The sequence below is a fragment of the Batrachochytrium dendrobatidis genome (genome assembly GCF_000203795.2).
Source record: "Batrachochytrium dendrobatidis JAM81 unplaced genomic scaffold BATDEscaffold_5, whole genome shotgun sequence".
Classification (NCBI taxonomy): Eukaryota; Fungi; Chytridiomycota; class Chytridiomycetes; order Rhizophydiales; genus Batrachochytrium; species Batrachochytrium dendrobatidis.
The window spans coordinates 228,312-251,707 of record NW_006281103.1 but is presented as its reverse complement, the minus strand read 5'-3'; the positions used below and the strand labels follow the sequence as shown (position 1 = coordinate 251,707).

At 38.3% G+C, this 23,396-nt stretch overlaps 11 protein-coding genes across 11 annotated transcripts; 4 read left to right on the top strand and 7 right to left on the bottom strand.

Annotated features, from left to right (window-relative positions):
* Positions 1-2,956: 2,956 nt before the first annotated feature.
* Positions 2,957-3,166, bottom strand: BATDEDRAFT_29910 (uncharacterized protein; the record flags this gene model as incomplete). The annotated part of the gene is made up of 1 exon (XM_006678483.1): positions 2,957-3,166. The coding sequence occupies one exon, from the start codon at positions 3,164-3,166 to the stop codon at positions 2,957-2,959; it is 210 nt and encodes a 69-aa protein (XP_006678546.1).
* A 30-nt stretch (positions 3,167-3,196) lies between these two features.
* BATDEDRAFT_88317 (uncharacterized protein) lies at positions 3,197-3,469 on the bottom strand (the record flags this gene model as incomplete). The annotated part of the gene is made up of 1 exon (XM_006678565.1): positions 3,197-3,469. The coding sequence occupies one exon, from the start codon at positions 3,467-3,469 to the stop codon at positions 3,197-3,199; it is 273 nt and encodes a 90-aa protein (XP_006678628.1).
* Positions 3,470-3,533: 64 nt separating this feature from the next.
* BATDEDRAFT_88316 (uncharacterized protein) lies at positions 3,534-3,869 on the bottom strand (the record flags this gene model as incomplete). The annotated part of the gene is made up of 1 exon (XM_006678564.1): positions 3,534-3,869. One exon carries the CDS (start codon positions 3,867-3,869, stop codon positions 3,534-3,536), a length of 336 nt encoding a protein of 111 aa, XP_006678627.1.
* A 468-nt stretch (positions 3,870-4,337) lies between these two features.
* On the top strand, positions 4,338-6,200 carry BATDEDRAFT_24341 (uncharacterized protein; the record flags this gene model as incomplete). The annotated part of the gene is made up of 3 exons (XM_006678354.1): positions 4,338-4,441; positions 4,567-5,298; positions 5,615-6,200. 3 exons carry the CDS (start codon positions 4,338-4,340, stop codon positions 6,198-6,200), a joined length of 1,422 nt encoding a protein of 473 aa, XP_006678417.1.
* A 116-nt stretch (positions 6,201-6,316) lies between these two features.
* On the bottom strand, positions 6,317-7,554 carry BATDEDRAFT_24340 (uncharacterized protein; the record flags this gene model as incomplete). Its single annotated transcript, XM_006678353.1, has 3 exons — positions 6,317-6,435; positions 6,514-6,535; positions 7,237-7,554. The coding sequence occupies 3 exons, from the start codon at positions 7,552-7,554 to the stop codon at positions 6,317-6,319; spliced, it is 459 nt and encodes a 152-aa protein (XP_006678416.1).
* Positions 7,555-8,108: 554 nt separating this feature from the next.
* Positions 8,109-9,530, top strand: BATDEDRAFT_88272 (uncharacterized protein; the record flags this gene model as incomplete). The annotated part of the gene is made up of 1 exon (XM_006678665.1): positions 8,109-9,530. The coding sequence occupies one exon, from the start codon at positions 8,109-8,111 to the stop codon at positions 9,528-9,530; it is 1,422 nt and encodes a 473-aa protein (XP_006678728.1).
* Positions 9,531-11,519: 1,989 nt separating this feature from the next.
* Positions 11,520-13,167, top strand: BATDEDRAFT_88273 (uncharacterized protein; the record flags this gene model as incomplete). The annotated part of the gene is made up of 4 exons (XM_006678664.1): positions 11,520-11,705; positions 11,783-12,704; positions 12,760-12,949; positions 13,020-13,167. The coding sequence occupies 4 exons, from the start codon at positions 11,520-11,522 to the stop codon at positions 13,165-13,167; spliced, it is 1,446 nt and encodes a 481-aa protein (XP_006678727.1).
* Positions 13,168-14,010: 843 nt separating this feature from the next.
* Positions 14,011-14,811, bottom strand: BATDEDRAFT_24337 (uncharacterized protein; the record flags this gene model as incomplete). The annotated part of the gene is made up of 1 exon (XM_006678352.1): positions 14,011-14,811. One exon carries the CDS (start codon positions 14,809-14,811, stop codon positions 14,011-14,013), a length of 801 nt encoding a protein of 266 aa, XP_006678415.1.
* A 942-nt stretch (positions 14,812-15,753) lies between these two features.
* BATDEDRAFT_24336 (uncharacterized protein) lies at positions 15,754-18,181 on the top strand (the record flags this gene model as incomplete). Its single annotated transcript, XM_006678351.1, has 4 exons — positions 15,754-16,103; positions 16,402-16,453; positions 16,902-16,968; positions 17,046-18,181. 4 exons carry the CDS (start codon positions 15,754-15,756, stop codon positions 18,179-18,181), a joined length of 1,605 nt encoding a protein of 534 aa, XP_006678414.1.
* Positions 18,182-18,479: 298 nt separating this feature from the next.
* On the bottom strand, positions 18,480-19,842 carry BATDEDRAFT_11241 (uncharacterized protein; the record flags this gene model as incomplete). The annotated part of the gene is made up of 4 exons (XM_006678298.1): positions 18,480-18,880; positions 18,992-19,152; positions 19,207-19,597; positions 19,656-19,842. 4 exons carry the CDS (start codon positions 19,840-19,842, stop codon positions 18,480-18,482), a joined length of 1,140 nt encoding a protein of 379 aa, XP_006678361.1.
* A 928-nt stretch (positions 19,843-20,770) lies between these two features.
* On the bottom strand, positions 20,771-22,384 carry BATDEDRAFT_24334 (uncharacterized protein; the record flags this gene model as incomplete). The annotated part of the gene is made up of 1 exon (XM_006678350.1): positions 20,771-22,384. The coding sequence occupies one exon, from the start codon at positions 22,382-22,384 to the stop codon at positions 20,771-20,773; it is 1,614 nt and encodes a 537-aa protein (XP_006678413.1).
* Positions 22,385-23,396: the final 1,012 nt, after the last annotated feature.

Below are 23,396 nucleotides of genomic sequence, written 5' to 3'. Positions count from 1 at the left end.
AATCAGGTTTATCAATCTGAAGCTGATATACCAAATTCAACAGAAACGGTTTTAGATCAATTCCCTTGACGCCATTAGAATGTGAAGCCAAACAGACTGTCGAACATAGCAAAGACTCGAGAAACATTCCATCATTGCTATCCTGTACAGCATTCGAAAAGTATAGAATATGGCTGCGATAATCCGGATTACTCTTGGCTTTCATCAAAAAATGTGCATATGGCACCTGCTTGCCATCCCCTGCATAACAGGCGGAAAATCCCTTTCCACCCATCAACAGCAGGTAAAGCAAAATATCGTTCTTTAGCTCTGGAAACACCGAAGACGGTTCCCAAGAAGCAGAATGGTCTTGAATACATCCATCATTCATCAATATAAAGTTTTTTTTTCCATCTAGCTGGGCAAAGTGTGAGTGAATCAATGGAGTCGATTGGTTTTTCAGATTGGTCGATTGGCTTTCCAAATCGGTCAGTTGACAGTGAGCGTTATGAAACAGCCGAACCTGTCCAAGTTGTCCGTAAAGATTTCCAAATATCTTTTTGACTGATTTCAGTTTAATAAACGCTGCTTTCATCAATTCGTCAAAATCTGAAGCATTGTTTGCGATTTCTTCTGCGACAAGCTGCGCAAAAAGTGGCCTTGAGTTGAGTATGATAGATTTGAGATATCTTGGTAGTGTTTGTGGCAATCCTGTTAGTTCTAGTTTTACTGCTGGAAATTCCCCAAACACATGACACCACGGCATTGGAACATCACTTCGACTGCTTCCTCCAATGCTGAGTTGCAGTTTGGCTGCTCTGGAATCTGTTCCCATCATAACGAGTCCCAGACCCAATGAACGAAAGCAATTTCGCACAAATCGCACTTTTTTTAAGGACTGGTCTGAAATAGCAATACACTCGTCCAGAATAAACACTGGTCTGTGTTGATGGATTCCTTTGGAAGTCATCAGCTCTTGGACATCTTTGCCAGTCTTTGGGCCAATACTGACTGTGGGTGACTGAATTTTGTTGGATAGCAGTTCAAAAATAAATCCATACATATATAGACTTTCTTTGAACAGCGAACCACAGCTTGGAGATGAAGTTTCAGAAGTGTACATGTGCTCATCTTCTACATAACATTTGCTGAACAACTTTGAAATGTTTTCAAAGTTGCGGTAGATTCTTTGTGATGTCGAACCGGGAGGATCGAACAGGAGATAATGCACTCTCCTCCGATCACCAATATTGGCTTTGATATTAAAGCCCATCTGACTCTTTCCTGAGCCAGATGAGCCCTCGAGAAATGCAAACGGTAAATTTTTGAAGCTTGACCCCGAAAATTCTCCAGCTGTGACTGCAAGGATAATTTTTACAATTTGCACGACACAGTCGTCATCTTTTAAAGAATCGGCAATGTGATGATACTTTAAAAGTGACACAGTGGTTTCGGTATCTGCAGTTTCTTCGAATGTTCCTGAAACCATTCCGGTATTCGAACCTACTGGAGCTCCTGACATTGAATTAGAGATGCCTTGTCCAGTACCATTGTTGGCCTTGATGACAAGCGGTTGGTTGTAGGAACCAACCGGCTCCTGAATGGAGGTCAACAGAGTATTCCCAGCAATGGCTGGACCATCCACCACATAATGGATGGTGAGCTCGTCAGGGTCTATAGCACCAAGTTTTGATGGAAGTGCTTGTTTGACTGCTGCAACCAAGTCAGAAATATTAGGCTCTTCTCCTTCAGGGACAGGCAACTTTTGAGTAAATAATGATACCGGAGTGTTTTCAAGGTATTTCACATAAATCCTGGTCATTTTGGAGTTTATGAAGGAAAGGAATGGAATAAAGTGGAGTAGAATGAAGTGAGTAGAGTAAATAAGAATGTAATGGAATGAAGAAAGGAAAAAATTGGACTTTAAATCCAAAATTTAATTGTTTGAAACAATGTGAAACAAATTCACATGCTTTGAATATTAAACATTTTTGTGTGAAATTAAAACTGTCAAATTGTATTAATTTGTCATGTATTCAAATTCACACACTTTGAATAGTGTTTAGACATTTGTCATGTGTTTATTTGTATTGTTCAATCAAGTGTCAATTCAACTCAATTGATTACGTCATTCATATAATGACTCGAGTCTTTTATTCAACATTTAATATTCAATTATTGTTAATCAGTCAATTGTTGGATTGGTAAATACGCTACAAAACATTCATTTACATGCTGAATCTGACAAGAGAATAATGATTGTTCCAATCAACACATGGATTGAATTGACTGCAATATTGTCATTGATTACAGTCACTGTTGACCAATACACTGTAATACATTGACAGTTTCGGCATCAACATTGTCATTCATGTCAAGTTGTGCGTAGTTGCTAATATTACACCACAACAATACTGTTGCTTTTGGACGTATGACAACATATTAATGTAGTATAGTTTTGGAGGAATATCAAAAGTAAAAGATGAGAATGAAGGAATGAACCAATGAGTTAATTGTGTTGTTTATTGATAAAAGAAAACATTGATCATTTTATAAAGATGTAAATAACGGTTATGCGTATCCGTGAATTAGACGTCATAGCTGAGAAAGTCTCTTGTTATTGCACAAGTGATGGCTGCGATAGACATCGCCTCAAACATATATGCGTCGTGTGAGTCTCTGAAATATCTCGTTATTTATGATATTTTCACATTACCAATGTTTAACAACTCTGACACAGTAATGCGGACTCGTGCACCGAGTTGAGTTGTCCAGCAATCGATTTTGGAAATGTGTTTGATGTGATGGTTTGAGATGGATGCCAAATGACCACGAATGTTACCAATTGTCATGACAGTTGATTGTTGATTCAAAACGTTGTTTGTTTGGTATTAATGGTTAGAGTGTCACTCATTGACCTGTCAGATCAGCAAGTGTTATTTTGGTGAGTTTCGTGTTTATTGTAGTCACATCAACATCAGCAGATTGCACTACGGATTTGCTTGACAGAGTTGCAGATCCAGTTGGATTGATAGACGAGCAACTGTGCAAACAACTGTGCGAGTTGCAGGATGTTTGAGATCCAACAAAACACTGCTTGCACACAAGTTCGCGAATGCAGATTGTCAGACTTGACCATCAACTCACAGTATAAATTGCATGTACGACAGTTTACACGCTTACCCATCAACAATAAACCCACATAATCAGTAAATCGTCAACGAGCAGCCAGCTCAGTGGTCGGGTTGATGTTTTTTGTTGGAGTTTCTGGATCAAACTTGACCTGATTTGTACCGAGTTGGGTCATGACTACAAGTTTGACAGCAATAGATTGATCTACTAATAATCTGATCGTGTTGTTGATTGTATGCATGTTGGTAATCCGTTGCAGATTGATACGGAATGTGACCAAAATACCACAAAGTTTATTGAGTGTGCACATTGCATTCGATGCAAAACGCAATAAACAAATGCGAGTTGCAGCATTCATTCAAGGTTTGACACCAGTCGATACAGCATTGACCACAATGGTATTTATGTCAACAATTGCACGACTACGGAATAAGTTGATTGTTGCTTGGCATTCCGTATCGACAGTCTGCATGTGTGGGCAACGTGCTGTTGTCGCATATGAACAACTTGGATTGACTTTGTGGACAAAACACAGTCACTGTTGCGGTGGTATTCACAGTCGTGGAAATGGTTTCGAATACCACAACTGGTATAACAACTGCATGTGTTGGTGAGCAATCAGAGTCCAGTTTGACCAAGATCTGTTCCAGTAATGATCGAATGACATTGTCGTGTTTGGTCATCATGACAACAATGTCATTGGTTTGACTCTGCGACTGACCAAATGCGCTAGTCACAGCGTTTCCAATTGAGTTCATATTACTTGTGAGGATCGTGAACATATGATGGCATATTGATGGTTGTCATTATTGTCAAGTGTGTTGCAGTTGATCAAGGATGTAAAGGAATGAATCGATATTCGATTGTGTTGTTTATTAACAAGGAAGTGAGTGTGTTTATAAAATGGAAGAAACCAAGAAAGTCATGTGAATTCCAGTTCAAACGTCATTGTTGATGGTTTTTGATTGTTAAACTATTCAGAAATGTCTCACATTCACACACTACTAATGTCTCACACAATGCAAGTCAACACTCTCACACTAGTAATGTCTCACATTAATGAGACATTAATTCTGGTGTAAATTTGACTAATTTCCAAATATTTAAATCGTGTGAATTGTCTTGAAATATCCCAAAATTTTGTTATTTTGACTCGATTAAAAAGTCGATTTTTGTTTTACAATTTGACAAATAAATTGCTTTTTTACTCTTTTTCTTTTCATAAAATGCCAAAACGATACCTCAATGTTGAATACGACACTATTTCTACTGAAATCGATGTGACTGACTTTGAAGACCTGAGTGACGTTCAGGATGCTATCAAGTCTGAGTATGGTCCTGCTATGGCTGACATTGATGCTCCTCAACTCCAACTCTACACCAACAGTAACAAAAACCAACTAATCAACACCTGGACTTTACTCGACTCTCTTCCTCAATAATACTTTACTCAAGATGGTTCTTGTGTTGTCATTGGTGTTTACCATCACCTTCAAGACAGCCTACTCAAACTGACCTTTTTGCCGCAGGTTCTACTTTAACAGCAGGATACAAGAAAAGAAGAACAAGTGAATGGGAGAAACTATCAACACTTGCTCAACTTTCATACGACCCAAATTCAACCATTTTCAAACTTGACACAAATTACTTGGCCAAGACTGGTCTATCTACTCAAAAACTCATTCTTTATTGCCGTCCAACTTTTCATGAGCAATTCAGTTTTTTACGGGAAAAAGTCATTGATAATGGGGTTCTTGGTTGGATTCTAGGACCACCAGGAACTGGCAAGTCGACTACTGCTCTGGCATTTGCCTCAACTCTGGACAAAAATGACTGGGTTGTTACTTGGATTCATTTGTACATAGATTGTTATCCAGTATGTGTTCGTTTGGAGGGCAATTCAAAGAAATCCCAGGAAATCTACGACAGCAATATCGACAAACTTTTTGATATTTTGCATAAAGTAGATGAATCAAAACAACACATTGTGTTTATTGATGGATACACTTCAAATGGACAAAAACACATTGATGTACAGCAAGCTTGCTATTCATGGCTCGAAGAAGACCGAGAAAAAAGAAGATTGGTTGTCGTTTGTTCAATGTCCTCACGTTACAAAGCAAAGTTGGAGGAAGATATGCTGTTGAATCTCAAACAACTCAACGTCTATTCTTGGAAGGAAGAAGAGTATATTCATGCTGTTTGAAATGACGAATTCTTTAACCATGTCAAGGCTGTTTTGGATTCTGATTTACAGATTGATTCGTCTTGTGAAGACTTGGTCCGTTCTAAACTATACTTTGCGGGTGCTTCTGCCAGATGTATGTTTTTTTGCGACCAAAGATGTGATCCAACAAACATATGGATTAGTCACTTTTGTCAATGATATTTTTCCATACGTCAAAGGCACAATAGGCGACCAGTCTAATAATGTCGTGGATCGTCTCTTCAGTTCAAGTTTAGTAGAGAATGATGTGTTCCCTTGAAAAACATCTATTGTCAGTCAATTTGCCGGGGTTATGTTGGCCATCAAGAAAGGACCAGACCTGATTCGTAAATTGGCCAAAGCTACTCGGCATGATGGAAATCCTTCTATGGATGGTTGGATGTTGGAAATGTGGTTCTTTGCCAGTCTTTATTACGACGGAGTAAAATTGTTTGACGAAAACGATAACGAATTTCAAACTTGGCCAGCATCCAACTTTAAAACTCTGGATATCAATGCTTTTCCTGCTCTACCAGAAAATAATGGTGTTTGGTTTAAGCCAAACAAATGGAACCAAGGAGGATTTGATGCTATTTTTTTGGATAAAGGAAAAGGGTTGGTTAGATTCGTTCAAGTAACTGATGGCGACACACATTCATTCAAAATCAAGTATTTCCACAGTTTTTTGCTGATGCTATGCCAATCGCCTCAATCGTTTGAGATTACATGCTTGGAAATTATCTTTGTTGCTGACCAAAAGAAACGCTCAACTTTCAAGGTAGCCGAACCATCGGTACCAGGCATGTTAACAGATTTTGGTTGGAGACTCGGTGAAGAGTTGGATAAAGTCAAAGTTGTTTTCATAAAGGGATGGTGCGATTAATTTGTAACTGCCGTTGTCTATCATAAAGACAGTGTATTCTAGTTAAAGCAGAGAGTATGAATCTGGCACAAAAAGATCCTGAAATTTCAAACTAATAAACAAGCTGGTACTTTATTTTAAAGATTTTGACAATTTCCCTCATCTCCGATAATTTGATGTTTTTTGGCAACTTTGGACATAGTTTGGCTGTAAACACTGGTTGATAAAACTGGTATCAGTCGGTGCCCAATATATACTACTAACAAATATTTGAAATCATTTGATGCAGAATGTTCAATAGACATGTTTGCTCATACAACAACCCAAAACATACACTCGCATCTGGAAAAAGTATCCTACATTAAACCATCAAAAATATGGTTTGATTAAACTACTAAACATTTACCAATCCCTGCAAACACATGGGTGTACAATGATTTATCAAAAACTAATATTAAAAACACTGATCATGCTACAATGCAATACAATTGTAAAAACCCGTCCGAGTTGTTGAAACATTACAATAGTTTGGATGTAAAGCCTGCGACTGGAGCAACAAAAAGGTTGACCAGCTTGTTCAAAACAATCCATTTTGACATTCATAAAGCTGCCATTAGCATTGTTGACGTGTCTGTCATATGTATGGAATATGAATGAACATGACGTTGAATTTAAACTGTTCAAGGGGAATGAAACTCATATCAGAAATATAAAGACTTGAACATTTGATTTTGTGAGTAGTCAATGAGTAGTCAATAAAAGATCAGTATGGTTGTGTTTTTACTGGACAAGTCTTGAACAAGTCTTGGATTCTGCTTGATTGATAAACCATCAATTCGTGACGCAAGTCTTGATCTGCGTCTTGCCAAAGTTGATCAATTTGATATTCCCTTGACCAGTTAAAATCATGTTTTCTGGTCTCAACTCCTCATGAACTACACCAACCGATTACAAGTGTCGAATAATCCAATCCAACTCACTGTCTGTTCTCCAGTCACAGTGCTTTCCAGGAATAAAGTCCAAACCAATCAAGTGAAATACTGTCCGTAATACTCACATTCTCCATAATAGCGTGCAACATATTGTAGATTGAGTTTGGTGAGCTTTTCGTAAATTGATATTTGATTAGCATTTTGAATGCATCAAGATTGTTGTATGAATCACAATGTTTGACAACAATGTTGCAGTCATTGAGTTGAATGACTTGACCAGTTGCTCCAAATCCAATCACAGTACCAGAACAAAGTGAATCCACATTCAGATTATACTTGATTGTGCTTGAATCATTACTGCCAGAGTCTGATTGTTTGTGGAAAGTAGCATCATCAGTCTCCATTTCAATATTACCAGTAGCTTTTAGAGCAATGTCAAACATTTGATGTTGTGTAACAATGAGGGTGTAAAATGTAGTACAGAAATAGACGACTAAATTACATTTATTCCAACAGATTTAGCACTCTTGTTCAAGTAAAACAGTATCATTCGATGTTCATTATACACTACTTGTACGTTGAATCATGCCAATCACTTGCTACTTTAACAAGCATGGGATATCACGGCACATATTGATGACCAACTAATAGCCGAGTGTCAACTTATTGCAGTCTCAGTTTATGCTCATTTCTTAACCCTAACCCTAACCCTTGATCATAACCCTTTTTAGGGTGGGACTGCATAGCCAACCATATGATATTCGAGTGTATGGACAAATAGCGGCTCAACCAAGGTTGCAGGTCAACATATAAAGGGATATCCCTTCAAAGTTTGGAATTGACAACAAATCAACATTCAACCCTGGCAACACAAGCTCCTTAGGACGGTCGTTCAAGGAGTATGCTTTTATTATCATTTATTCAATAATGTATATAAATACAGTTCAAAAACCGACTTGTTGAATGACATTACAACTTGCTCAACCAAACCAGTAGAATGAAACTCGCAGTTGCTGTATTGTCATCAATCTTGCTTGCATGCTCGGTTACTATTGCCAATCCAATCGATCCCAGTGCAACTACAGATGTTGAAGATGGCATTTCAACATTCATTCCAAGTGCAACTACAAGTACTGAAGCTAGCACCTCGCCAACTCCTGATCCAAACGGTATAGGCTTAGATGGTCTTGATACACTTCCAGACATCATCAAGGAATTGTTCGAAAATTACCAGAGAAAACAGGATGGTTTTGAAGAGCAAGAAGAAATATGCAACTCGTTAAAATCTGAATATGACGGTCAGACTATGCTGGTAAAGCGCTTGAAAAAAAAGATTCAAGTTTTGGGATATAAATCTCAAACAAGCGGTGACAATCAAAAATATTATGGTGAAATTCAGGAGACTAAGCTTAATCTCGAAGCCCAAAAAGCCAAACTTGAGGATCTTAAAAAAAGTCGCAAGGAGTGCGATTCCAAATATAAGGGTATTGAATTTGAACTGGAACTCATTGGCATAAAGCTTGTGAAGCTCGTTTTTGGGGGAACTTGGGATTCTAAACCATTTGATCAGCAACTTTATCTTATCGGCAAACATCCTTCTGTTCAAGATTACCTTGACGGATTACGTGGTAAAGGACAATCATCAGAATGCAATGAATGTCTTGGTCAGAATCATGGTGATCAACAACAACAACAAAAACCTAGTGATCAACAACAACATCAGAATCCTAGTGATCAACAACAACAACAAAAACCTAGTGATCAACAACAACAACAAAAACCTAGTGATCAACAACAACAACAAAAACCTAGTGATCAACAACAACATCAGAATCCTAGTGATCAACAACAACATCAGAATCCTAGTGATCAACAACAACAACAAAAACCTAGTGATCAACAACAACAACAAAAACCTAGTGATCAACAACAACATCAGAATCCTAGTGATCAACAACAACATCAGAATCCTAGTGATCAACAACAACAACAAAAACCTAGTGATCAACAACAACAACAAAAACCTAGTGATCAACAACAACAACAAAAACCTAGTGATCAACAACAACATCAGAATCCTAGTGATCAACAACAACAACAAAAACCTAGTGATCAACAACAACAACAAAAACCTAGTGATCAACAACAACAACAAAAACCTAGTGATCAACAACAACAACAAAAACCTAGTGATCAACAACAACATCAAAATCCTAGTGATCAACAACAACATCAGAATCCTAGTGATCAACAGCGTCAAGATCCGCAACCATCATCAAGTAGACCATCTGGATCTGGATCCTCTGGACAGAAAGTTCCCTCCAATAAACGCAGAAGGATTTCCAGGCTTGTGCGTAATGCTGGATCATTCTTTAAACGACCCGGAGATGAAGATCGCGAACCATTGATTGAACATTAATCTGTTGATTCCAATTGATTCAATTATCATTCCAACTCAACTTGCAATAAATTTGGATTTACATGCATTACATCTGATCATTTTACAGTGTCTTGGTTGACATGATACCATAGTGTACATTGACACTTGTATTTCCAATACAATACAGTTGATTGTATATTGCATAGTTGCACACATTGATGATGTTGGTATGCATGTGTGTATTGTGTTGATATGTTGCACAACAGTCATTCAAACAGGTTGGAGCATGCCATATTGTAGCAATGCAATCAACTTGGTACAACACATGTCAACATACATGTACTGTAGTGATGTTTAGTATACACTAGTAGTGATGATGCAACCAACGACATGCATGGTTGTAATATTATACGTGAAACCACATGTTCATGTCCATGATTATGATTATGGGGACATACAGCGTTACAATGATGGGTCAGCAACAACGTGGTGGAACTGGATGCGTAATATCAAAACCATGTCCAGAATACGTGATATAACGACGACTTGCAGCCATATTGATGTAAATGGACCACTAAATAACAGTGTTGGTGTGTGATAAACAGTTGCATTACTGACATGTGCCATGATTGTTGTTGAACTAGATTGCGATCGTATCCGTGATTCAGAATACAACAGAAACGACAAACGCTGATTCAAGACTATTTCAGTTCAAAATCATAGTTTGTGTGCATCATATCATTGACACTGTTTATAATAATTCATAATGTATATTGAGTCAACAGTCAATGTCCAGTACAAAACTACAACCAATATTCAACATTGTTTATTCCAAACCAACAGTCAATTACTGCAAGATAATGTTCAACTCTACATGAATGCGATTGTATACCATTTTGGTTTCAGCTGTAAATTTGAACTATTTCGACTTGTCCAAACTTTGTTTCTAATCTGTGCGATTTGTTGCGGATTCAGTGCAAAGGTGAGCAAATCTGATATTTCTACTCGAGATACTGGAGTGTCTTGATTGAATGCACTTTAACAAAGCAGTAAATACTATGCTGTTTTGTTGGATCACATCAATTGATATACTCTTGGATACTCGTGGCTAGTTTACTGTGTTGTATTTGTTAGACATTGATTGCGGTCTAGTTGGATGTCACGGATAGCAACAATCGACATGACAGTGGACACTATTGGACATGTACACTGCAATGTGACTGTCAGCAACCATCACCATCAGTGTGTATCATGTGTTTAAAAAGTACTCGCATGCATTGGATTCAACACCACGTTTGTGATTGGGTTTGATTGGATTGTATTGGTGGTGTTGTTTTGCATATATCAGTAGATTGTGTGTTGATTTGAATGACATGATCATCCATTATGGTTCATGTACACGATGACAATCTGACCTGTTGACACGGCCAGTTTGTTGAACGACCTGCCAATCTCCAATTTGATTATAGTACAACGTCACTCATTTGGTGTAGCAGTGACAGATTGCCGAGTTTGATGTTGATCATGTTGTGACACAATCAGCAGTGTTTGATGTATACAGTCTACATTAACCTAAAATGACTGTGCAGTCATACCAACGGAAAAGTCATGATTTTGAAATACTGCAATAACAGGCTGTTGGATGCTGTTGTTCAAATGATCCAAAACATGACCAATTGAACAGTCAGTCAATATTTGGTATACAGTGACAGTATATGCTGTAGTAATGGATTGTATATGTGATGATAATTATCCATAAGCAGGGTGACACTACCTGATTGCTGAATACACCACCGCAATTGGAGATCAACGCAGCATACTACTGAGGTTGATTATACACTAACAGCGATGCTTGTATATTGATCCATCATACAGGGTGTTTTTGGGTTTGTTCACCCTACAGGGTGTATTTGGCTTTTTTTAAATGTACATTTGGAAAGTGCTGGTTGTCACCCTTGAAACTGCCGTCGTTACAAAACGGCAGTCATGTATCAGATTCAATACATTTTCATTACACTACTCTATACAATGCTGATTACTCTAGAATGCGTTATACTTGCGTTACAGGCGGTTGCTGCAGTTCGACTTGCATTAGAATCACCTTTTGAAACTACTGGTCAATCAAGCAATAGACTATCAAAACGATCACCTGTTGAATTGAGTGGTGATTTTGGTCAATGTTACAGAATGAAATCCAATGTTAATGGAGTCAGTGTATGTATCATGTCATGGATTGTAGTTTAATATCAATTTAAACCACGTTGAATCAATCTCACACTTGTTTAAAATAGTTGAATTTACTAGTCGATTCAGCAATGTCTGATATAATCATGCCACTTCCTAGTTCTAGTGACGATGTAGGTTTGAATCCACGACACACTCCAAATGGACAACCAGTTGCTATAGAGTACAAAGGCGAAGAGTATAGAGGAGTTAGTTCCAATGCAGATGTGACGATTCCGGGTACTAGGATAACTGGCATCAATTTACCAGTAATAGCAGTTGAAAAACAATCGGCAGATATAGTTGGTATTCATCCAAGGTTTGATGGAATATTTGGATTTGGCTATACCTCGTTGTCAAAACATCATTCACCAGCCACTGCAATGGATATTTTGTACACCAATGATGTCATTCCTAATAACGAGATTGGTCTTCAACTATGTCCGTATGGCATGCTTTCAGATAGTTTCATCAATATAGGAAACACGGACGTAACTGCAAAATGCGGAACAGATGGAAGGAGTGTTGCATGGGTAGACTCACCATCAGACGATCAATTTTCCATCAACATCAAAAGTATACTAGTCAATGACGAACCAGTGGAGCTGCCTGCTGAATTCCAAAAAAAGGTGGAAAATGGACGTACTTTGTATTCGAGTGTGGAAACATGTTCTGCATATATACATTTGCCTGAAACAGTCGTGGCTACGTTGATCAATGCTATTCTTGATAGTGGTGCGATCACTTCTAAAAGTATATTATTTAAAAACAAACTCGGCAAAATAATGGTTAAAATCAACTTACAGGGAAACTTTTTAATATCCAAATTTGATTTTAAAATCGATTGGGACAAGATGCCGTCGCTTACAATTACAATGCATGCTGAAACCCCCGTAACTGATGACAATCGCAATTCTGTTGTAGCAATCAAATTGGGTCCCAAAGACTACATACAGAGATATGATTCTGAAGATTGCAAGTATTTGACAAGTAATGTAATGTGTGTTGTTCGATTAACCTGACTAATGTACATGTTGGATTATAGTCATGTTTATTGTAACAGCTGGTTCAAATGATTATGCAATTCTTGGTAGATCATTTATGACCCGACTTGGATTGACATTTGATCGAGCACATAAACGCATTGGGTTTGGTCCTGGGTGTGGATGCGAAGTTGCGACTAGCGACTATCCTACTATTTCGGACCATTATCGAGTGCTCTGGCCATTAACACAGTAAGTTGTTTGATATTGGTGTGTGGGTGTATCGATTGATATTGATCATGAGTTTGATGCATATTGTTAGATTACCTGAACAACCAAGTACTTCAGGTTCAGATGGTGCATTTATTCGCAGAAGGAGACCAACAACTACAACTGATCAAGTAGCTGTACCTGAAAACACCCATCACGCTGTCAAGAGTCACAAACAGACTCTCAATAAACTCGACTGAATACAATTCATTATAGACAAACTGATATTATATGTATATTTAATGTGGTGTGTTTATGTTTGATTGTGTGATATGTTCAAGCCGTGCATGTATTGGATCAGTCCAGTGTGTATCGTAGTTGTTTGGTGCACAATGATCACGCATACTATTGTATTGACAATACATGGTATGGATTGAATACACATTCCAAGTGTATCAATCATGGTATGTATTGTTGGAATCCATCACTGTATATCTGAATGATCATGTCGATACTGGATGCGCGATATTAACAGTTGGAATATGGTATACTGCTGCAAATATCATGATTATTACATTCCATTAGTATGTGTGATCATATCGCACCAATCGACCAGTATACGATCACTGTATACATCAACATGTGCATAATGACCATATTGTTGGCATTGTATATTCAACATGTGATATTTGACACTTGACAAAGTTGACACTGCGACTGATGTGTGTGATCAGTCAGGCTATTGATGCAACCATTTTGACACCACAATCAACGAGTCAAACCAGTCAGATCTGATATCAACACACATGACTATTGTTGGTATTGGTGTTGCATGTGTCAATACGACATGTCAAGCAATATCATATTGGCACAATACACACATGCATGTCAGCATCATCAATGTGTACAACTATGCAATATACAATCAACTGTATTGTATTGGAAATACAAGTGTCAATGTACAATATGATATCATGCCAATCAAGACTGTGGAGTAATCAGATATAATGCATGCACATACAATTTTATTGTAAATTAAATCAGAAATACAGTTGTAGAATGACAATTAAATCGGTTGGAACGAGTCCAGATTAGCATTCAAATCAATTGGATGAATCGTCATTTTTGGATCGCTGAAAGAATGATTTCAATCCATTCATAAACTTGCATGAACCTTTTTGTCTATTGGAGGGAACTTTCTGTCCAGGGGATCCAGATCCGGATGGTGTATTCGGTGATGGTTGTGAATCTTGATGCTGTTGTTGATCACCATGATTCTGACCAAGAGATTTATTGCGTCCTGATGATTGTCCTTTATTACCTAATTCGCCAAAGTACCTCATAACGGAAGGATACGTGCCGATGAGAAAAAGTTTCCGGTCAGTTGATTTAGAATCCCAAGGTCCTCCAAAAATGATGTCCACGAGCTCTATTTTGATGAGACTCAGATCAAGTTCAATATAACATGTCTTGAGCTGGCACTCATAATAGCGGCTTCCAAAATCGAAAAGTTTGGATCTTTGGGCTTCGAGATTAAGCTTAGTCTCCTGAATTTCACCATAATATTTTTGATTGTCACCGCTTGTTTGAGATATAAATTCCAAAAGTCGAATCCTTTTTTCCAAATCCTTTATCAGTTTCTGTTGATTTTCATATTCAGATTGTAATGGGTCGCATATTTTTCCTTGCTGATTAAGATCATGACCTAGCTTTAGGTGTTTGTCGAGCAATTCCTTGATGATGTCTGGAAGTGGATCAAGACCACCTAAGCCTATACCTTTTGGATTAGGAGTTGGCGAGGTGCTAGACTTGGTGCTTGTAGTTTCACTGGGTTTAACTGGATTGGCAATAGTAACCGAGCAGGCAAACAGGATCGATGACAATACAGCAACTGCGAGTTTCATTTTACTGGTTTGGCTGAGCAAGTTGTAATGTCATTCAACAGGTCAAGTTTTGGATTGTATTTATATCCATTATTGAATAAATGATAATAAAAGCATATCCCTTGAATGGTCGTTTTAAGGGCTAGTATTACTGTCAGGGTTGAATGGTGATTTGTTGTCAATTCCAAACTTTGAAGAGTCTCCCTTTATATGATATCCGCAACCTTGGCTGAGCCGATATCTGACCATACATTCGAATATCATATGGTTGGCTATGCAGTCCCACCCTAAAAATGGCTATGGTCAAGGGTTAGGGTCAAGAAATGAGTATAAACCAAAACTGGAATGAGTTGACACTCGGCTATTAGTTGGTCATCAATATGTGTTGTGATATTCCATGCTTGTTAAAATAACAAGTGATTGGCACGATTCAACGTACAAGTAGTGTGTAGTGAGCATCGGATGATGCCGGTTTACTTGAACAAGAGTGCTAAATCCGTTGAAATAATTGTAATTTAGTCGTCTATTTCTGTACTACATTTACACCCTCATTGTTATGTTGAAGCAATCAGACATTGGCCGTTTACGTATAGTTTGAATGGTTAGTGTGTATCTGTTGTAATATCCAAGCAAGATATCTAAGCTTCAACCCTTAACAAGCAAGCATTAGTACTTGCATTGGACACTCCCTAATTTATCATTTCCTCATTATCTCCATTATCTCCCTTATGTTTCAATACCACTACTCTTACTTTTTAAAAGACCCAGCGTTACCAATATTTTATATAGCGGCATATTATATTATATTTTTACTTGTTGAAAGACTCGGTAATTTTTGTCTATCTTGTATACTCTACTTTTTCGATACACCTAAATTCTTTAACATGCTACACAACATCAAATGTCTGCAAAAACAGCTGGAAATGAAATGCGTTTGTAGGAATACGAAACACCATACACAAGATGACAGCAGTATTGCGTACATACAAATCAAAGTATGCTATCATGATTGCCAACGGATTGATTGAAAACAACTTTATATCCAACTTGCTCATCAACAACCAACAACTCTGCAAGATCCTTCTTGCCAATATCACAGTATCTGGATGGAAATACGGAACCTATTCAAACTGCTGTCAATCAATACTGTCATTCAACACTGCAAGGCTGACATTGACAAGTTGTTTGACATCTCATTATCTCCAAAGAAAAACGGAATCCAGACCAGATTCGCTTGGAATGTCAACAACAACTGACTGTTTGTTGCTACATCAAGACTCGTCAGTACAGACCCACACAATACAATGTAAAAGGTATCAGGCAACCAGATACAAATGAACTGCTCGTCTGCAATATGCTGCATCATATTGGAATGGGTCCTGAAACTCGTTGTATCATTGCATCTCACAGCACCAAAACAGTCTACATTGCTATCAAGTATTGCCATGTGGTGCTATTGTCCGAGTTGACAAGGATACAGCAAACAATACCCAACTTTGATTGGATTTGATACTTCATATCCTGTGTATATGCGATTGTGTTGTCAACTCATCAAACTGCGGTCAAGTCGATGATAAAGCAATGATTGTCGACTTTTGTATCCAAAAACAGTCAAAAGATTACATTAAAACAGACATTATGGACAGATTCTACAAAGGAAATGGTAAATTCCATTGTTCTGGGTTGATGCAAATTGCAGTCAAAACAACAAACGCTGTAAACATGGATACGATGAACAAGTCGTTGTAGGAATGGAATGCAAGTTGCTGGAGAGTATTGAGCGAGCCGAATCGGAGATTGATGGATTGGTTTAAAATGGGGTAATGGACTGATATTTGAAACGATTTACAACGATATGTCCATGATCTTGAGCACAGTTGCAGTTCTAATGGAATATTTTGTTGGTAGCATTCATTTTTAAATGTAGGCATATTGGTATCCAGCAACAATGGAAAATGTGTAATATTACAACTGTAATGTCTGGACAACTGACTGTCTGAATAACAGTAACTATTTCCAGTGATGCTGATTTGTAAAAACTCGAATTATTCAACAACACTTTATCAATGCATTTGAAAAAGTGATTGTACAGAATATTCGTGTTGGTTTAGCATCTTTTTACGAATGGCAAACTTCAAATTATACCAAAAGATTGGATCAATCCAGAGATATGGCCAAGTTATTGGATACAATGGAGGCAGATAAAGACTGGGCAATTTTTAGAGCAAGCAACTGTGATTGATTTATTGACCAAGACAATGTGCCCTTGGTTGATCCTGCAAACATCATCTATGACGGATGTGACGATCTTGCCATTCGCGTTGTTCGACAAGGATCGCTACTGCGCAAAGAAGGTGTGTTTAAACGATCCTATCGGCCCGTCAATGCTGTCCTGTCCACTTCTGGATATCTGCATACTCTGCCACCACTTGAATCAACACCCATAGGAGCTACGCATTCTGACACTTCATCTGCAGGCGGTCCATTTTCTCCTACTGGCAACAAACCGGACTTTTCGGCTGATTCCATACTTGAAATGCCTGAGCTGACGCTTGATTTGGCAGAATACACCTTGCTTCCACTTAATCTTGGCGACAAAGATCACAAAGACATTGTTTTTGTTGGGAAAAACTCGGGTATGTTTGGACGAGATATCAAACACAAATTCAAGGGGAAAACCATGGTTGAAAGTGCGGATTGGTGGACTGCAATCAATGAACATATGAAACAGATGGGAACACGGACTTTGGTTGGAACACCCACTACACAGCACTCAAAACCAGCTTTTGCTGGTACTGCTCCTTTACCAAAAGAAGGTGCAGATGGATCGACTGGACTTTCTCAACGCGCTGCTGCATCTGTAGCTACTGCGAATGCTCCGTCGACGTCTCTTCAAGCTCGATTGGGAGCCGTTGTAAGTCATAGCAAATCCAATACGATTCATGCTACTTCTGGTACACGACCAGTGAGTATGCCTGCACCACCTCTACCTGGTCGACCCAAAAGTACTATTGTACCTACATTGAGACCCAAATCTGGATCGCTTATTGACGAATCATTTGATGATTTGCCTAGTAGGAGAGATTCGTTATCACCTCCGATTTCTTTTACAACTACTTCAAATGATCAAATTCCTACACCTGCTCATGTAGCTGATTTTGCTTCATTTCCACCTCCCGACACGAATGACAAGACCGAGGTGGGCAATGTATCTGCTTTATCATTAAGTGAACAAATAGAAATGAAATTAAGCCATGCTACAAGTGGTGGTCATTCTCATGATGATCCTGTTGAACTGGACACGCCATCACCCAAAGCAAAACTAGCTAGTCTATCTACCGGAACTAGCAATCCATGGGACACATTTCAAGACGAATCGGGTGGTTGGTAATGTCGTATATGGAACTCGTCAATTCTCTACAAGGCTTATTGTGGCATCTGCCATGTTTATTCAACTATTAAAACCTTATTTACCAAGATAATTTGTTTTTTAAACTTGAAAGCTATCCAATGGAAATTAGAGGTAGAACATACAATAGCTCAATTATTTTATTGATTTGGAAAAAATAGCAATGATTATTGTATTCGGTAGTATAGCAATACTCTCCAAAAAGTAGTAGCAACATAAAATACGGAATAGCAATATCAAAACAGGTGGTGAATATAAAAATGGTAGGGTACGGGAAACACTATTTTCGAGGAGGCAATGGAGGCTGTTGGCTAGATGTGCCAGTGGAAGTATTGGGCACAGAACTGGCAGCAGCAGCAATACCAACGGTTTCATAAACCTGACCCAAGATCCGCAAAGCATCAGCACGTCGTTTACGTAACTCGGTCGACACACCAGGTGCATCTCCGAGAGCATCGTCGCATACATCGCGTAGCACAGATTCAACTTCTAATTTGGATCCTCTCCACAAAGCTTCTAGTCCCTTTGTTGCCGCTTCATATTCCAGTTGCGTGCGGAGTTCTTGCTCCTGGGGTGTCAGTTTGACTTTGACATCCTCATCAACAGTCTTTTCACCCCCTTCACCTGTTTTTTTTGTTTTTTTATCCATTTCTTGAAGTTTGGTGAATTTGCTTTGCAGATCTAGAGCCGTACGAAACGTCCCGACCGTCTCGTTTAAAATGTGAGTTTTTTCTTTGATAGCTCCGCTTACTCGAGACCCAAGTCCCCATACTCGATGCCATAGCACAGCACCCCCATCCTCTGCAGCAATTTTGGCAATCCACTGATCAGCTTTTAAAACATAGGTGAATCCAATCGCTCTCAACAATTCGGGTCCATAGCTTTCCAAAGCAAGTTGTTGAGCTTCGATAGTAGATAAAGCACGAAACGTGTTGAGTGATTCGTTTGCCAAGCTATTCAAAGAGATCCCCAAAGGTGGAGAAGAAGTAGGATCAGGAAATGGAAACGTATCAGTGTAAAGCGAAAGCTTGGCAACAAGATTATGCGACAGTTTCTGAATACGTTCTTTACGAATCAAACGACGTTGTTCGTACATCAATGCCGAGTCTTGTTTGGCTTGAGTGGTAGCATCTGTAGATGGCACTTCTGTTCCCGGGTTGATGGTAGAAGAGTTGGAGTCAGTGGTCAAGTCATTAGATTTGGATGGATCTTTTGCAGCCATGACGTCTTTAAAATCCCGAGCAATGGATATTTCACCAATGATATCAACAAACATATCACCACCAAACTGTTGTCTAAAGAATTGTTCTGGATCGACAAACACAGATCCTTCAGAACCCACTGCAGCAGCCTTTCCATGAATATTATAAAATGAACGACGCTGTGGATCCGACAAGACTAAAATTTAAACATTAGTATAGTTTTTCTGGATACACATGAACCATCAAGTCTGTACCTTGATAAGCTTCAGATATTTGTTTAAACATTTCTTCAGCCAATGGATTGTCCAAGTTTTTATCAGGATGACACTTTATAGCCTTGAGATAATACGCCTTTTTGATGACAGCACTAGACGCCGTAGCAGGAATCTCCAACAAATCATAATATTCCATATCGATTGGATGGTCATCTAAATCAATCATGAAATTAGAAGACAAGAATCATCCTTTTTCAAAGGTTTTACAATTACCTGAACCGGTTTTTCCAAGAGTAGTTTTTGGTCTGCGACTGGAAGCATTGTTGGTAGATTGGTCCGAGGCATTTGTAGTTTTTTTAGCAGAAACAGATGGAGTCTGTTGAACAGCAGAAGTTGGAATAGAACAAGTCTCTACAAGAAAATCAAACCACTCTATAAACAGAAAAGGCATAAGCTGGAGTGACAGGAAGATAGAATTCAATGACTACAGAACAGTTTGGACACTTTGCAGTGACAGAAGGTTTTGGTCTCCTCGATTCAATAACAGGAATATGAGTTGAATCGCTCATGTTATCAACAACCAAATCTCAGCAAATGCAAAATGGAACACTTGTGTTGAAAATTTCCTTGATTTTGTTGGAATAAAAATAAATCGAATATTCTTGTTGAAAATTGACTTGATTGATATTGTTGGAATTGCAGGCGTACAAACTCATTTTTATTAGAATGTCAGCAAGAGTTGTTGCACAATACAAAACTGCATTTCGCGATATTATTGTTGAACGGTTTAAACCAGATTCAATAGTAAATGTGTCGTTTTGTTGATTCAAAAATGTATATTTCGTAAATGAAACTCATCTTCAATTGTCTGATTTACAAGTTGGTTTTGGAATACTTGAAATAGTACCGCAGTATGTATTGAACAGTGGAAAATGTAAAAAACAATAGTAGTATAGATAGGGCACTGAATGATACTGATTTTCTTGGTAGATGCTCTGCTAAAAGTTGTTCAAAGTGTCTGGAGTTGATCTCGCCTGTGACAGGTGATTTATGCTAAAATGCCATGGACAATCAATGTCAAATATAATGGTCAAGACTCGGTGCTTTATTCATACAAATAATTGTCTAATTCATTCCAACCCAAATGTACTATCTCAAGTACTTTCAACCAGACTAAGGAGCAAGTTTGTTTCTTCCATTCGAGCAACAGGGGAGCAATTTCGTGTAGAGAAGCCAAAGTCAATGATATATGGATTCCCAGATTCATCAATCAAGATATTCTCCTTTTTGATATCGTTATGTAGAATACCGGCCTCGTGAATGCTTTCGAGTGTTTCCAACAACTTCTGCTTTTGCTGTTCAGTGAATCCATTGGCCACCGTACCACAGATAGAAACACCTACACAGTACAGAACGTCCTCCACAAACCCATGACAAACGAATCTAGGTATGCCATTCCCTTGTAGCCCCGATAGCTGTTCATACACAGAAACCTCATTCAGCAATTCTGGAAGCATTTCTCCGTGCTTGGCAATATCAGCAACCTTGAGAGCAATACGGCTAGATCCATAGTAATCCAAATACACTTTGCTTCTTCCTTCACCAAGAACTGTATCGAATTTGAAATCATCAACATCAAAATCTTGGGGTTGCTCGTTGATTTGAATTCCAGACGACAAAGAACTGCATCCTCTGGAGAGACTAGCACGCGGAGATACCCTACTACTACTTGGTCGAGAGATTTGGGTAGCAGAACTAGCTCTAGACGGACGCTTTGATGCGGGGGGAGAATCCATATGATTGTGATTGACGATGCTGTTGAAATACGATAAGCATTGTTGAACAGTGGGTGTTCGAACAGTAAAGGAGATTCCCTCGGAAACATACAAAGTTTCATGACCTTGAGGTTCTTCACAAACGGCACATTCTTGATTTCGATAAACAAACCAGGTGTTTTCGTATGTCGACAGAATCCCATATTGCCTGTGGTTCAATCGCATATAGTGGTAGAGTTGGTCAAGAGCAGACGCACGTGTCCTTTCTGTGTCGTATGAATTGACGATATCACCAGTAGACAAAGCCCAATTGCCCTTTTCTTCAACAATAGCGACAACCTCTCCATCTCTAGTCATTAAATGATCTGGTTCCCCTACGCAGCTTGTGATTTGACGTCGTGCCTTGAATTCAGAAGGAGGAATGAAACACTTGGCAGAGATATTGAGCAAATTGTCGAGAATGAAGGGTTGAAGACTTTGAACTTCTTCGGTGATAATTCCAGGAACAAACACAGGTCTTTGTACTCTTTGAGAATGCTGATGATGATTAGCACCAATCCAATCAACAACGCTTTGCTTAAAATCAGACCACAGGAAAACATGTGTCGGCTTCTTCCAAATTCTGCCAGAGGTGTTGGGTCTTGACACAGGATTGTCATACACCGGTTCAGGAAGAGAACAAATCATATGCTCGTCCATAGTGATAGTATCTCTTAGAGAGCGAATAATCAGTGGATGGTCGTAGGAACCATTTGTTCCGAGAGCAGCAATGGGGTCCCAGGAGTTGTAGTTGGTCTCCACTCCATTCAACACATAATGAATGGTGAGTAGCTCGATCGGCGTGTCAGCAAGAGGTGATCCTGGCTTGTAAGCTGCAACCAGGCCACCAACGTCAGTCAGTGGCCTTCTTCTTTCTAGTTCTCCATTGAAGTGGGTTTCGATTTTCACTGGCTGGTAGTCCAGATATTTAATGTAGAATGCTTTGTTTTCCATTGGAGTTTACTGGAGAGAAATGAAAGAATTGAATGGAATAGAATAAGAATGGAATGAAATGAAAAAAAGAAAAGAAAAAATTGGACTTTAAATCCAAAATCTAATGTCATGTGAATAATGTGAGACAAATTCACACATTTTGAATAGTGTTTAAACATTTGTCATGTGTTTATTTGTATTGTTCAATCAAGTGTCAATTCAACTCAATTGATTACGTCATTCATATAATGACTCGAGTCTCTTATTCAACATTTTAATATTCAATGTTTAAATCAGTCAATTGTTGGATTAGTAAATACGCTACAAAACATTCATTTACATGCTGAATCTGACAAGTGGATAATGATTGTTCCAATCAACAATTGGATTGAATTGATTGCAATATTGTCATTGATCTCAGTCACTGTTGACCAATACATTGTAATATATTGACAGTCTCGGTATCAACATTGTAATTCATGTCAAGTTGTGCGTAGTTGCTAATATTACACCACAACAATAATGTGTCAACTTTCAATTCCTGTGATACACCGTTTCAACTATGACCGGATCGAGGTTGATCACTTGTCAATACACGGGTCAGTTGTATAATCGTACAACTGTTGGTTAACCAATGTTTGACTGTCAATATTTGAATCATGAATATTGTCCAATATAATCGTCACTAACACTGTCGTTTGATTGCCTTGTTCTATGAATAATCATTGCAATGTCATTTGTTCAGTTGTTGTTGGTTTATTGAAACCATGTCACAATTCTTGCTATCTTGCACATGATCTTGTAATTGTTGGTGTTGTCTGTAGTGATTCTGTCAATGTATACAAATGTCACTTGTTGCTAATTGGTAGTTGTTTATGACTGATACACAACCGATCAGGTTTGGTGACCATTTTATGCACATATATTTGACATTATATTGGACTGTTATGTTGTTTGATCCAATAGTAGTATATGTCAGTCATACTATAATACCACATGTTTGTTGCAATATCCATACAACCTATATCCAAAA